The 15,316-nt window shown below is 38.1% G+C and overlaps 2 protein-coding genes across 3 annotated transcripts; both read right to left on the bottom strand.

Moving 5' to 3' along the window:
- Positions 1-162: 162 nt before the first annotated feature.
- LOC119118092 (acidic mammalian chitinase-like) lies at positions 163-4,579 on the bottom strand. Of its 2 annotated transcripts, XM_037244843.1 has the most exons (12): positions 4,511-4,579; positions 4,203-4,247; positions 4,094-4,125; positions 3,967-3,993; positions 3,680-3,875; positions 3,549-3,605; positions 2,680-2,827; positions 2,513-2,610; positions 2,352-2,433; positions 1,137-1,240; positions 805-871; positions 163-717 (listed from the first exon to the last, which is right to left on the bottom strand). In XM_037244843.1, the coding sequence occupies exons 3-11, from the start codon at positions 4,116-4,118 to the stop codon at positions 865-867; spliced, it is 744 nt and encodes a 247-aa protein (XP_037100738.1). In that variant the 5' UTR covers positions 4,119-4,125; positions 4,203-4,247; positions 4,511-4,579; the 3' UTR covers positions 163-717; positions 805-864. The 2 variants fall into 2 exon arrangements, with proteins under 2 accessions (XP_037100738.1, XP_037100739.1); XM_037244844.1 differs by lacking the exons at positions 4,203-4,247; positions 4,511-4,579 and having other exon boundaries at positions 4,094-4,139.
- Positions 4,580-11,132: 6,553 nt separating this feature from the next.
- On the bottom strand, positions 11,133-15,275 carry brox (BRO1 domain and CAAX motif containing). Its single transcript, XM_037244350.1, has 13 exons — positions 15,165-15,275; positions 14,648-14,776; positions 14,326-14,432; positions 14,065-14,161; positions 13,892-13,987; positions 13,739-13,811; positions 13,460-13,565; positions 13,253-13,342; positions 13,016-13,101; positions 12,864-12,945; positions 12,125-12,275; positions 11,859-12,018; positions 11,133-11,401 (listed from the first exon to the last, which is right to left on the bottom strand). Exons 2-13 carry the CDS (start codon positions 14,746-14,748, stop codon positions 11,318-11,320), a joined length of 1,233 nt encoding a protein of 410 aa, XP_037100245.1. The 5' UTR covers positions 14,749-14,776; positions 15,165-15,275; the 3' UTR covers positions 11,133-11,317.
- Between the last annotated feature and the right edge of the window lie 41 nt (positions 15,276-15,316).

The raw sequence follows: 15,316 nt of genomic DNA on the forward strand, positions 1-15,316 counted from the left end.
ATGGTGTTTTATTGTATTGTATTTTTGGCCTCTCATACCAAACTCTTGAACCATACTTTCTGAGAACCACCCATGTACACGATTGTTTACATTTGGTAAGCATCACAAGTTTATATTCATTTCCATCTCATTGTTTTTGTTGCCATATCATGAATCCAAGTGTTGTTGTCAACTGAGACATTTTATTGAATTTTGTTCCACACAAACAGCTGAAGATCATCATGACTGTATGGTAACAACAGACGTGCACATCGCATTATCACCAGTAGATTAACGTCACCATTAATAAAACCCACAAATAATCCCAAAATACCCCCTCAAACTTTGGTGAGCACAAACTGGAATGAGGCCTGATCATGTGTTACGTGTCGAAAATTGAAGCCAGTTTGCGCTTAAGTCTGACTTAAGACAGTAGTTCCACCAATCAATGAATATAACTGTATCCATTCTTTTGATCACCAAAATTATGTATCCAATTCGTACGACAAGGAAATTTTGGGGTGAAATTATGAAACCATTCCCCTGTGTTATATAAGTAATATGCTCCTTCACCGCAGTGCACGTCATCATAGAAAGGGAAGCTTTCTATTCAAGAATTATGTCATGGATATGTTGGATGACAGGATAGTTCCCTTTACCACCCTTTCCATTGAAGTCATCCAGGTTCAGAGCCTTGACAATGACACCTCCATACGCACTGTTTTTGATGAAGTTGGCCTGGATGGGTAGCAAATTAAAAAAAAAAAGCTTTAACAGCAGAATGAGGGATAAAAAAAATAATAAAAATACTTGATATTTGACTACCTTAGCCTCAATGGTCTCAGCGCTGTCAAAGTAAACTTCCTTCCGTGGATCAGAGGATTCCTAAAATATTCAAATATAATATATACCGTAATTTTCGGACTATAAGTCGCACCGGAGTATAAGTCGCACCAGCCATAAAATGCCCAAAAAAGTGAAAAAAATCCATATATATGTATATAAATCGCTCCTGAGTATAAGTCGCCCCCCCACCCAAACTATGAAAAAAAACCGCGACTTATAGTCCGAAAATTACGGTATATAATATTGAATTTTGGACATCATGTTTTATCATAGGTTTGAATGGTCCAGTGTCATGTGATTTTACCGCAGATTTGGGAATGATCGCTTGGTTAGATCCATAACCATACGAAGCGATTCCCATGAGAAACTTTTCTTTTGGAACACCTGTGTTGGCAAAGAACTGCATCGTGTTTTTCTAAAATAAAAGGAAAACACACAAGGCCAGGAGAACAGAATTCAGAATTCTCAGGCAAGAGTTGTCCAAAAAACATCCCGCTGTCCATTTTGTTTTAGCAGCCAGTGATTTACCGTTTTTTTCCGTGTATAATGCGCCCCCATGTATAATACGCACCCTAAAAATGGCATGTGGATGCTGGAAAAAAGCCTGTACCCATGTATAATACGCACCCAATTTTTTTTTTTTTTTTTTTTTTTTAAGTCCCAATGATCGTCACACACGCAGGGAGGCAATGGGTCCCATTTTTATAGTCTTTGGTATGGTCTTAACTAGGCTGGATGTATTTTTTTTTGTTGGCGTTGATTTCTCCGACTGCCCGTAAAGGCACCACCGCAATCAGATGAAAAGAGAGGAAAGTGACGTGCGGACATGTGAAAAAGGCGGCTCTGTATGGGAGAGACGTTGAAGAGGAATAAAAACACCCTTGGAAACCAAAACTTGCCCCTCGTCGTGACTCGGAGCCGCAACAAATGTTTCGGATTTGTGTAGGGTACATTGTGACAGCAAACGAGCAGGTGATCGAGCAAGCGTCTGATACGAGAGCATTGCGTTCGTATGGAGCGTGTTTGAAGTGAACAGCAGAGACGAAAGGAACATGGCAAAGTGTTGTGAAATAAAATATTACCTGTAATACGCATTTTGTTATTTGCTGATTGTATTAAACTATCACATTCATTGTCAGTCAAGAAGAGAAGAGGACTATTATCCCTTCTTTGACGAAATGACCAGAGCACAGTACAAACACACTATTGTCGGTCAGTCCTGTTGTTGGTTTTGTTGTACCATGATTTTCTTAAAAAAAAAAAAAAAAAAAAAAAATTTAAAAAAAAAAAAATTTAAAAAAATTTGTACCCATGTATAATGCGCACCCCAGATTTTAGGACAATAAATTAGTTAAATTTTGCGCATTATACACGGAAAAAAACGGTATACTAAAAAGGCTGAATGAAGGACAAACAGCTTTTCAATGTAATTGTATTTATACATTATTTTAAAATTTGACACAGGCCACAATGTTATGTAAAAAAAATTGAATTATGGATAAAGTTTGATAGTCGTGCTTAATTACCGCATTAGGGAATTGTGCTTGACCATTACTGGACGATTGTCGGTCAAGGTCGAAGGACATCACATAGAAGAAGTCCACGTATCTGTGGGTAAAACACACTTGAGTTATTGCCCGTCTTGGAATAAATGCAGCATTGTCAAAAAAATGATATTTGTGATTACTTGGAAAGCTCTGAGAAGTCATAACTCTGGATGATGTCAGATTGTGCAGCGGAGATACTTAGACTGAGCTGTCGCTGGCCCAGCTCGCGTCTCAGTTCCTGCTCAGCAGAACACCGTCGTTAAGTCTTTGCTCCCATTTATAGAACAACAATATCAAGATCAAAAACCTGTATGAAGAAACTGAAGCGTTGCTTGATGTTTGGTTGACTGCTGATCGCCTCAGCTACCCACTTGATGTTTAGGCCATCAAAATTCCCAGCGACCAAATGGTCGATTACAGATGCGATGAAAATCTGCCGGTTTGGTGGTGTGAATCTGCGAAAAAAAGAGAGAGCTTTCTTGAAGCACAGCACGTGTTATGTGCTTCCAATCAAGTCTTCTTTTAAGTACTGTGGTTCCTTGATATTCCGGTTAGTTCCGTGACTTATTCAAAACGCTTGTCTCGCAAATCATCTATAACCCCACTGAAGTCAATGCAAATGCCATTGATCCGTTTCAAAAATGTATTTTTTTTAATAAACAAAAATAGCACTGTATATTAGTGTACTTTCTAAAAACATACAGTATTACATCATTTAAGGCATCGGTGTCAAACTCAAGGCCCGGGGGCCAGATACGGACCGCCACATCATTTTATGTGGCCTGCGAAGACAAATATTGCATTATTAAAATGACAAATTGTCTTTTTTTTTTTTTTAAATGGAGATATTGCTTGCAGTTTTTATTACCATTCATGTTTTTAAGAAATTTGAACAGTTTCTGATTTCAAAACTATTTACTCATCAGTTTGTTTTGTAGCCTATACTGTATAGAGAAGACGGTGGCAATCATAATGGCGCTCCGAAGGAAACTATGGCTACGATGCGGCCTGTGACAAAAATTAGTTTGACACCCCTGATTTAAGGAAATTTAACAATGTTTTGTTTTCGTTATTATTTATTACTACAATTCAATTTATTGTTTAGCGACTTCTGATCTGCCCGGACAGCAAGCAAGTCTGGAATACAAGAAGGCCTCAATCTGTTTTGTGACTTACATCTGGCTTCCAGCAGTAGACAGATCGACTTCCAAAAAGGTTTGAAGCTCTGGATTTCTGTTGGAACAAAAATGTTTCTTGTTATTATTCAACATATTCAATAATAAAGCAAAAGGTGGTCAGATTCAGACCTTTTCTTTATTTCAGCGAAGGCTTGAAACTTGCTCTCGTCACAAGAGGTCAGGGAAACCGGCGTAGGCTTAAGGGAGCTGTAGATGATTTGGCTGCACAGCTGAGCATCGATGTCACGCAAAATATCAAATGGGTTTGCGCCAATTTGATCCGAGGTGCTCTGATACACGCACGCCAGTTTTTTGGATGCCACACCTAAAACATGAAAATAACCAGCTGGAAATTAGTTTGTACGATCATATAAGATTTTCTGCTATCTACAAATCATCACAAGACATGAACTTACATGTGTCAGCAATGATGGCACACAGGCCTTGTAAAAAAATAAAATAAAATTGACATATATTAAAACTTTTATGTAAAACAAGCTTGTCGAAACTTTTCAAAATATTACTTTCATTGGTGCACCTTACCTGCTAGAAGAATTAACTTCTGCATCTTGTTGCTACAAAAATCATAGAAAACAAAGCGGTCATTCCAAGTTGCATGACATTTTGATCAGTCAATCAGAAACATCCTTACTTTAAATGGAATGGTGGATGGAGAGTTACCAAAGTATCTGAATGACTGAAAAACATACAAAGAAAAACAAGCAATGTGATGACAATATTCATTCAACACTGACAGAAACTAAATCGGAGCAAATTTGGAAAAGTCAATCGAACAATTGCGTTTCTGAATTGTAAAATTACTGCAGATAAAAAATGGTTGTCCTCCCCATCATTTCAGTTGCCAATATTAGATGGGCACTGGTGGAGCGCCGACACCCTCATCCATCCAATTGAATTGCCTAATAAATCAACAGAACAAGTATGCGTCCATTTACTTACCAGCTGGAAGAAAGCTGCGAGTGTTTCTCGGTGGAGAACTGATGCTTGAGTTGGAGATGTTGCCGAATTTATCTGGTACTGTAGCAGGGTTGGGCCATGGACACATTGCTGAAGGAAGCATGACAATTGGTTCATGACTGCAAAGGGATCAATGGAATTTTTTAATTTCAAGTGGAGTTGACAATCAAAATTACTCTAACCTTAACTGACTCAGCAACAAGCAACGAAAAGAAAGGAACATTGTGTTTCACTTGAAACCAGGAAGGACGTAATTAAAGGTCGGACTCATTGTTAGGTTTTTTCGCTGACCGAACAAATTTCAAGAGAAGAGCAACAGCAAACAAACCACAAGTGAGACAGAATATTAAGTGTTTTCGCACGAGGAGTGCAGTACAGATAGCTTCACAACAATCTCACTGCACTATATATCTGTGTACACTCCCGCTCTTTTTATTTGGATTTGCCCTACCCACATTTGTGAGGCAAAAGCCCCTAAAAGGGGAGGGGGAACGCGTGTGGGCTTTGCCTCGTAAGGAAGAAATCACTAGGTGTTTACATACTGATAAGAACATGTGGAAAGAGGAATTTGAGTGGCCTGGATAGAGAAGAAAACCTTTGACCTCTAGTCAAAACATAGCAAGGGATGCTTTACGACATTGTGTAGAATGGGACAAGCTAGGTTATTTATTACTGGATACATACATTCCGACATAATCCTACGATTAAGATAGTTTGGAAAACCCTGACAATGATGGTCACTTGTAGGTTCATCTGAGGTGCAAGACAGCAATGAGGCATGTTGTTTAACAAAGTGGTCTTTGTTAGAAAGGAACTGTCTCGGTAGATGTCTTCTTTTTGCTGAGTTGTCAGCTGGTCCTGCCTGACCCAGCTGTAACCTCTCTCCTGACCCAGCCGTAACTTTTCTCTTCTGTGGTACATCATAAAAACAGCAAGGCCAAACAGCAAGCATATATTGCAGTAATACTGCAGTAAAGCATTGATTAGAGAACGCATGATAACATATATATACATTTTTCTAACACTCATGTTCTCATGAAAGTCCAAAAAAAAAAAAAGGCCCATCCGTGTACACACATCACGCCTTGCATGTCTAATAAACTTTTTTGAGCCTCAAATGTACACATCCCAGAAATACTACGTTAGCATGTTTGCATTTTAAAAGATGTTTCGATGGTCAATGCAGAGACAGGAATTGATTCATTTGAGTTACACATAAAATGGATCCCTGAAATTCACAATTTGCCACCAATGGACACCTATTAGCTCATTTTTTCCCCCCAAAGTATAAATCATTATAATTATTATATTTTTTAACTCTTATGGTTTGGTGGTGCAAGCCTTGTGTGGTACCCAAACGAGAATTAAATACAAATGATTAATTAAGCTACGCATACCAGCATTTATTTTTTATTGCATTTACCTTACAAGTAGTAGTCAAGGAAAGTGCTTTTAATGTTTCTATATTTAAAGGAGAAGTCAGTCTCCAAATTTTCTTTGTGATGATATTTCCTGTGCAGCCCAACTGGGAATCGAGTGCACAAGTTAGCAAGTAAGTAGCAACTCTCTTTTTAACATGAAATTACTTGTAACTGAACAGCATGTGATTACATTCACTTTTGCATTCACAGCAGAGCGATTGAGTCCCGAAATGCCCGGCAAGCATCTTGCAAGCTCATGATGAACTGAGCATTTGTCCACCTTCGCCAAAAACGCAGACATCATGGCAGCCAAGAAAAAGATTAAAACTGAATACAATCACTCTGAATGCCTCCGCACACACCCATTTGGTCTTCCTGTTAAGGCCAAAATGTCAAGACATAATAGACCCTATTATGTGTTAATTGTAATTAATTCATTTCCTGGCGCTAACACCTCGTGGCAAACTGCAAATGTTTTACAATGGTCAATCCTTTGTTTTCTCCGCTTAGAAAATAGCAACAAGTCTGAGCAAATCGGTCTATCAGACCCTGGATTTTCAGAGTTTCTTACTATTGCAATGCCAAAGTTTGCATTGTATATGAGATAATACCTCATCCACCTTCACCTCAAATGCACAGACGTCGATAACTGTCAACTCATTTGAGCATTGTCTCAGCTATTTGTTAGACTTGAATACACGCAACACACACCCAGTTAGTCTTTTTCTGTTGTCTTCACTTCACTTCGGTCACATCTATTGCAACATGTGAATTATTGCCTGTCCTGACCCTTACGATGAAAAATGGCAACCACATATTGAATTTTATTATAGCGAGATATTTTAAGGCTTTCTCACGCTTCCTACATTTTTACGAACCTTTCTGAGAAATTGGGGAGCACGATATTGAAAAAACATGCGCTATGCAATATGGTTGTTTAATACGGTATAGCGATATTGTAAAATTTAATATGTACGACAAAATATGAATTGGAGGTGCCACTTGGGGCCTCCATCCTCACGTTGTACACCGTAGTTTTGCCAAGTTTGAAGATGGGTGGTTTTAAAAAGCTGGTGAGTGGTATGGGTTGGTCACACACTGACCACCCGTGGAGCGAACACATTTGGATCTTACAAGAGCTGGTACAAAATGTTTATGATCGCGTAGGTGTGCACTTGTTTAACTTGGGCCTATTTTGCATCATGGACTATTTTTTGAGCGTCAAATCATGCCAAGCTACTCGTAAAGCATCGATTGTGAATGACAGACAGTGCTGATGTCACTTACACAATTATTAGGAGAACTTGCAACATTGTCTTTATGGAAAAAGTGAAGGGCGACATGGTGAGAGAACGTTTGTATTAAAATGAAGTTGTTTGCATGCTTCTTCTCTTCACATCTCTTTATTTGATTTCTGCCAGAGGCGTAACATTAAAACATAGACCCTGAAAATTTTAGAGTAAAAAATTATCATGCAGCACTTGAGTGCAGCAAAAAAAAAACTTTCCTTATTCTTGCCATTCATTTTCTTCCACCGAGTGAAACGAACATAATAGTAAGCCAGAATGTCGTAATTATGCAGCCACACAAGCACCCTTAATAATATTTAATCGTTTGTCAGCACTAATTTGAAAAGGGTAAAGCGCAATTAATACCTGACACATCTATTGACATTTATCTGCTGAAACTGGACCAAGAAGGAAAGGCTTTAGGGGAAACATTCCACCTTCATTTCGTCAAGTGAGGACAGTCACACGGTGTTCTCAGTCCCGCTCTGAACTCTAGTCAAGTCAAGTTTATTTGTATCGCTCTAAATCACAAGCAGTCTCAAAGGGCACATAGACAAACAATTGACGATTATTCTCAAAGCATCCCCTGATCTTAAGCTCCCAAAAGGGCAAGGAAAAACTCAAAAAAACCCTACCAGGGGAAAAATGAGAAACCTTGAGAAGGGACCACAGATGGAAGGATCCCCCTTTCAGGATCACCAGGCTGCAATGGATGCAGAGAGGGCACATAAAATACGTAATATGAAAATCAATGAAAAAGTGGATGTCCAAGTCAAAGCGAAGAGCTGCCGGAGGTGCCCTCGATTGTCCTGGCAGTGTCTTCGAGGAGGGTAAGCTGCAGTTCCCTCATCCTGAATTGGTCCACGAGAATCTAGATAGCTGCTGTCAGCTTGGGTGTCACCGAACCATCTCCCCAGCCGGGGAGGGGTGGGGGGGAGGGGGAGAGGGAGCGAAAACAAACTCCAGCCGAATCGGCCACTACAGGTTAATTAAAGGCCATATCATAGTCTTTAAACGTGTCTTAAATGTTTCTACTGAGGTAGCGGTTCTAATATCCATTGGTAGGGCATTCCAAAGCTCTGGAGCCCGAATAGAAAATGCTCTAGACCCTGCAGACATTTTCTTGGCCCTCGGTGTCGCTAAAAGACTAGCGTTTTGCGAACGAAGGTTACGAGACGGAACATAAGGAACAACTAGGTCGACGAGATATGAAGGCGCTAACCCATGCAATGATTTATAGGTTAATAGAAGAACCTTGAAGTCACATCTTAAATGGACTGGGAGCCAATGTAAGTTGGCTAATATTGGGGTAATGTGATCAAATTTTCAAATCAAATATTACCCGAGATTAGTTACAGTATCGCTCTGAGTGATAGTACGGTTATCTATAGTTATAGTGGTTTCCTTAAATAAGTGTTGATAACGAGCTGGACCGATTATTAACATCTCAGTTTTATCTGGGTTAAGACGAAGGAAGTTGAGAGACATCCATTGCTTGAGCTCCGCAAGGCACGCCTCAAGATTACAACAGTCTCGCGGATCTGTCATCGATAACGGCATATATAATTGGGTGTCATCCGCGTAACATTGAAAACTAATATTATATTTACGTATTATGTCCCCAAGCGGAATCATACAAGTATTAAATAGAATTGGTCCGAGTACCGATCCCTGTGGGACACCACATTATAGAGCTCAGAGAACGTATTGCCATGGACCACTCGATGCATCCTGTCTGATAGATAGGAATAGAACCAGTCTAGTACTGACCCTGAAATACCAACACAACTTTTAAGACGCTCTAATGAAATATCGAAGTCTACAGTGTCGAAGGCAGCACTAAGATCGAGTATTAACAATTCCGATGAAGTGTTTGAATCCATAGCTATGAGATCATTATTCACTTTAGCAAGTGCTGTCACAGTGGAATGATTAGCTCTATAACCAGACTGAAAGGATTCATATCGATTATTGGCGACCATGTAATCAATAAGCTTCTGCGCTACTACTTTTTCAAGAAGTTTTGCGATGAATGGGAGGTTTGAAACTGGCCTATAACTCACAAGTGAAAGGAAAAAAAACAAAAAAAAGCTGTGTGAAAACAACATAATTGTAACCAAGAATGTCTTAATTATGCAACCACACAAGCACCCTTAATACATATAATCGTTTGTCAGCACTAATTTGAAAAGGGCAAACCACAATTAATACCTGACATACCTATTGACATTTATCTGCTGAAACTAAAGCTGTGAGCAGTTAAAAGGCCAAGTTGGGGTACTTGCATGTTTGTGGTACTCACACACAGGACAATCGGACGAGTTTGTTCAAATATGATATCAATAAAAGGCCAAAAATGGTGCCCAATTGTGTGTGTGTGTGTGTGTGTCTCAAAGAAAGTTGCATCGCTTTAAATTTGCAGTACATGATAAACATAAATTATTTTCCTGTTCTGTCAAACTATGATAGGTGGTCACCTAACCCAAAACACAAACACAAAATCACTTAACTGTGATTTAATATTGATTGTAGTACAGTTTACATAAATGACAACAGATACTTTACAATGATTTTCAATTCTGATAATGAACTCACCATACTGATGAACAAGCAGTTTGATGAAAATACAAAACAAGCATCAGTCGGTTCCGAAGAGAATAATAATTGTTTTTCGCATTGCATTTATGTTTTGTAGAATTTTATAAGCAATTTATTTTTTCACTGTTACTGTTATTTATCGTAGCTGGACCAACTATGGATACAAAGGTTGAGCAGCATACAACACAAGTTCAAATTATTAGTGTGTACACAATTTGGCTGGTTGCGCTTCAGCTCACGAAGCTCGCAGTAGCCTATTTTTTGTTTTCTTAATTGTTCATTTTTAATTGTATTCACAGCCTATTTTTGTTTTCTTAATTGTTCATTTTTTATTTTATTCACAAATCTTGCAGTCCAAGTAATGTTAACTATTAACAGCACATTCTCAGCAATTAGAGTAAACATGAGTATAGTTTTTATAAGGCAATTGTGATGTATCAAGAATATTAAAAAAAAAAAAAAAAATAGACACCATTTTTTGAGTCAAACTGAGTTGAATACTGTTGGTTAGAGGTTATCTATTAAAATATACATAAAATGAATAAATAAGGAACTATGATTATGAGGGATGGAATCCCAATCTAGATTTGTTATGTTTTAAATTTAATAAGCAAATTGACATATCCATGCTATGTCAATAGAGTTATGATTAACATTGGAAACTGCTACACCTAAAATGAAGTAGCTCACCATATTTATTTGTTTGCCCAGTATAGATTTAAACGAATGAATTAATGTAAAGCTAATAACATATATAGCGTATTTTCCGGACTATAAGGCGCACCTAAAAACCTAACATTTTCTTAAAAGCCAACAGTGCGCCTTATAGTCCGGTGCGCTTTATATATGGACCAAATTCCTAAATTTAAACTGGCCCGAAGCATTGTGTCATGAAATCAATCATAAGTGGCCCGCTGAAGACTATGAATCATGAATCAAAAAGACTATGGATCATTATTTTGTTATTTTAAAGTAATTTGTTGCGTCTGAAGTTGAAATAAAAAAGATAAAATGGAGAATGATTTGATTTGGATTAAAAATCTGACATGATGCATTTATGGTGCGCCTTATAGTCCGGTGCACCTTATATAAGGACAACGTTTTAAAATGGGCCATTCATTGAAGGTGCGCCTTATAGTCCGGTGCGCCTTATAGTCCGAAAAATACGGTAACTAAAACGGATTTCTTTAAGTGAATTTGCAGATTTACACAAAATAAAATTCTCTATTGATATTTCCATAGTAGTATAATATACTTTGGGCCAGACCTCAAACCCTGTGGACCAAAAATCAAATGTCACAAATACTTGGGCTTTACTATGAGCTCAAAAAAAAAAAAAAGTCCATAACCAGATATGACAATAATGATTGTGATGTTATATTCAAATACACAAACACATTCCAGCATACATGTAAAAGAAGAGAGGATAAATTGTGTGGATACTGAATGCTGCTGCAGCATGAGAGGAATGACAAATATATTTAGGAAATGATGCAGCCAGTGTCTTTCTGGGGCTTTAAATCGGGTTCCTTCATTGGTTTTACTTCCTCCTCTTTAGGTTTGGCCTGAAGAAAAACACAATAAAGATAATAATAAATTTTATTTATAAGGCGCCTTTCAACAATTATAACCAAATATTTTCCAAACAACTGTGTCATCCTGTCGACAGAATATTTCTCTAAAAGTCTTGAGGACCAGCAAAAAGTATTTTTTTTGTCAGAAGTGGTTTTCACCTCTCCTATGATGTCATTTCCTGTTTTTTTCTCATTGTTGAGTCATGAACACAGACCGTATGTCATTCTTAATATAGGGTTGATGATTTAAAATGTTTTAGTGTATCATACAATCCTAAATTTAATAAAAGTATTTAAAAAAAAAAAACCCAAAGGACGGAGGAAAATATTTTTTTCATTGCACATATAATAATAGATAGTTGTGGTGGTCCATCTGATTTGTCAGAGACAATCACAGGAACAATTGATACCCCGGAAACAAAACATGCTTTAAGGCGAGTTCTACTACCTTGTCATTTTTGGCTCCCTTGGTCAGGTCAAAAGTGGCATAAACTTCCGGAGTACACTGCTCATTGGGAGATGGCAGCTCAAAGATGATTGGCTCCACCAAGCCATAGTTGGCTTTCAACTCTAGCTGGGGAGGTTCAGTTGGGACCTTGTGGAAGTATCTGGGAAAAAAATATTAAATCTAGGTAAATTGTGCTAACGGTGACATCATTTTACAATGACAAAAACATCAGCAACAGCAAATTAAAACCATATTACTTGACTCACATGAAGCCATTTTCTCTCTGACACTTTTCCAGTGTGTTCTTAACGAAGCCACCCAATTTGCGAAAGAAAAGCTGTTCAGATGGTTTTGCTGTGGATCCTGGACCTTTGGTGAGACGATACTCTTTACACAATTCCTCAGCACGGTTATAAGCTGCAGAAAAATACGTCATTTTAATTCAATGAAGAAGGCAGCCAGTCAAGTGAGTATGAGGGCCTGTACAGAAAAGAATTGCTTCTTGAACCAGTATTTATTTAGTCCTCTGGATGGCGCTCGACATTCAACATTGAAAGTAGCCTTGCTATTTCTTAAACTCCTAATATCAACAGTGCCATCTAGAGGAGTAAAAAAATATAACAAATGGTTATTTTTTTCCCCCGTCACTAATGGTTCAGTGGCAAACAATTTAAACTCCTCAGTGAAAAAGCTGAAAGAAAAAAATTTTTTATTCAGCTTTAAACATTCCAATTGTTTTAAAACGATTACATTTCCTGCTATATTAGTTTCTTAATAGTCTCCACAGATATCCAATTTCTTCTTGGCGACATAAAACAGTTGTGCAGCCACTTTTCGATTTTCAACCTGCATATTTATTTTTTTATAGACTAAACCCAACATACTGTAAAACTAGTCTAACCTGCCTGACTACTACAATTAAACAGTGAGCTACAATTACAAAAATCCATTATTTGCGCAAGACAATGCTGCTAAGATACATATCATCAAAACAAAGACATCTACCCTTCTCTGCTTCTTGGAGAGATCGTATGGCCTCACCACACTTATCCTTCGCCAGCAGTGTCTGTCCATGATAGCAGTATGCCTGTCAACACATTGTTGAGCCGATGAGATCACACAATACTTTCCACCCTTACAAAAGTAAACAAACTTACATAAGCCATGTAGAAGTAAAACTTCAACTGGAGATACTTCCTCCACTTGGTGCTACACTCAGGCTCTAAAGTATTTAGAGTGTGATCTGGACACAAAATAAACACGTTTTAATAATATCTAACAGTTGCTTCAGTCTTGCCTTGATTATGGTTTTAATTTACCTCAGAATAGATCTACTGTAATAAACAACTTTGCAAATGGAAACTAGAAAATAACTCTGGACTCGAAATAATCACCAGCTTTCTGATAAAAGTTTGCCGTCTCAGATGCCAACGCTGCGACAATTGAAGCGTTGTGCTTCAGTTCAATGGCTCTGGCGATTGTCACTGTGAATAAAGAAGAATGTTTGCGTACTCAAACATACTTGGCAGACTTGTGCATATTACACAACACATGACATTGAAGGTAAATGCACACAATGTTCCAGCTAGAAAGGAACATACCTTCTTGAGCTTCTGCCTGAGACTGGATGATGTATGCATCAATCACTCTGGGATCCAGGTCCCTACCTTTTTCTGCAGGGGTGATGAGACGAGGGATGTGCGACTCCTGCCGGATATTAAAAGCCATCTTCTCAATCATTAAATCACATAAAAAACATAAACAGCTCTCTAGTGATGGGACACTGGTTTCCTAGGAAAGACCAAATCTAAACTGTATGATGAAAAAAATCTAAACTATAGCATGAGGTCATTGGAAGATAGTCCCTATGTGTTATTTACCCTAAGATTTTTGAAGATTCCAGCAGCAACTTTCAGGCTGCGGTGAACATCTTTTGCTTCATCCTCTGAGACACTGTCAAAAAAAGAAAACATCTCGTGAAGAAAAAAAACACAAACTTTTGCAACATTTAAAGACAATGGCGTTACACATACTTTTCTTTTCCAGCAAGCCTTGAGGCGAACTTGGTGTACCAAAGCGCTACATTGAAGGCCATGGAGACCAGCTCAAAGATTGCATCTTGTTGGGCGCTAAGATGACACAGCATGGAATGAAGGGAACGTTAAAACACGTCATCAGTGTTAAAGGGAAAACAATTGAACCGTACCTTGGTGTGTTCCCTTGTAAAGTATCAGTCCATTTGAAGTTCTGAATGTATCTCATCTTGTTGTCCTGTGTAGTTCCATCCAAGGATACAATGAAGCCTGTTGTATCAGACAACATGTGTGGGTGATACGACCAACCATGTTTATATTTTCTCAGAGTGGACAGCACCAGACATGTACATACATGGCAATTCAGATAATCCGATTAGCAACAATTGCATCATTATATTTTAGAACATATTTGTGTGATTGTAACAACTGACATTGTAGGAGGGAGAAATATGCATCTGAGGCACTTTTCATGATCTCTGCATTGCAGGTGACATCTGTGAACATTTCCAGCAGCCTTGCCCTGGTTGTCCTTAGGTCACTGAATTCGTGAACACAAATACAATCATTAGATGGTGTGGCTGTAGTATATAAAAGTATATGACAGATGGAAAGAACATTTAAGACATTCATCAGGACACAACAGACCAGTTTGACATCAAACTAACAGCTAATGTTTGATCATGATAAGAAAAAAAAAGATCGAAGTCCAAATCTGATTACACTATCATTAATATATCAACACATCAGACCTACTTGCAGATTTTATTTGCAGCGGGGCTCCCTGCAACACCATATAAATTGAAGGACACAGGCGCTGTAGCCTTAAGAGGATTTCGGTGAAACCAGTGTGCCATCTCCTGGGTGAAGGAACGCCTATAATGTCTTCAACAGTCAGCATGACATCAAGTTAATTTGGGAGTTACGTAGAATGAGGAATTCTGACAACATGGATGAGTTTCGACGTGCTACTTCCAGTGAATGTAGCGCTAGCTAACAGCTAACCGATACTTGCTGTTACTATAAAACAACACAAAAACAACACAAATTCATTTGGTGTTCCACGTATTAACACTTCGGCTCAATTAGGTATTTTCACATTGTGTCACATTGTGCCTTAAAAAGAGACGATTACGTTATGATTACATAATCTACGGATAGCTATGTTAGTATTAACACTGGTTTAATCTAAATGATTATAGCAATATATCGACCAATTCGTTACAACATAAATATGTAATACAACACGTAAAATGATGGGTAAAACACTTACCAATCTTGTGACGTTTGTTATGGGTGATGTGACGGAAAATCTGATTCTGTCAAGTTACTTCCGGAAATAAACTGGGACTGAGCGTTAGCCAATGAAATCACAGTGTTTAGTCACATGGCAAAGAATCCAGGAAGTGCCTACAACCTGCTTAT

The sequence above is a fragment of the Syngnathus acus genome, chromosome 24 (assembly GCF_901709675.1).
Source record: "Syngnathus acus chromosome 24, fSynAcu1.2, whole genome shotgun sequence".
Lineage (NCBI taxonomy): Eukaryota > Metazoa > Chordata > Actinopteri > Syngnathiformes > Syngnathidae > Syngnathus > Syngnathus acus.

What these genes read in the sequence shown, in the direction of transcription:
- LOC119118092 (XM_037244843.1), bottom strand. Translation starts at nt 4,118, where the DNA reads ATGCAGAAGTTAATTCTTCTAGCAG. An exon ending in GAAGTTAATTCTTCTAGCAG is followed by an intron (nt 3,994 to 4,093) that starts GTAAGGTGCACC and finishes TTTTTTTACAAG; the next exon opens with GCCTGTGTGCCATCATTGCT. An exon ending in TCTACTGCTGGAAGCCAGAT is followed by an intron (nt 2,828 to 3,548) that starts GTAAGTCACAAA and finishes TTTTTTTCGCAG; the next exon opens with ATTCACACCACCAAACCGGC.
- brox (XM_037244350.1), bottom strand. Translation starts at nt 14,748, where the DNA reads ATGGCACACTGGTTTCACCGAAATCCTCTTAAGGCTACAGCGCCTGTG. An exon ending in TTACAAGGGAACACACCAAG is followed by an intron (nt 13,988 to 14,064) that starts GTACGGTTCAAT and finishes GTGTCATCTTAG; the next exon opens with CGCCCAACAAGATGCAATCT. An exon ending in TCTCCAAGAAGCAGAGAAGG is followed by an intron (nt 12,276 to 12,863) that starts GTAGATGTCTTT and finishes ATTTTTCTGCAG; the next exon opens with CTTATAACCGTGCTGAGGAA.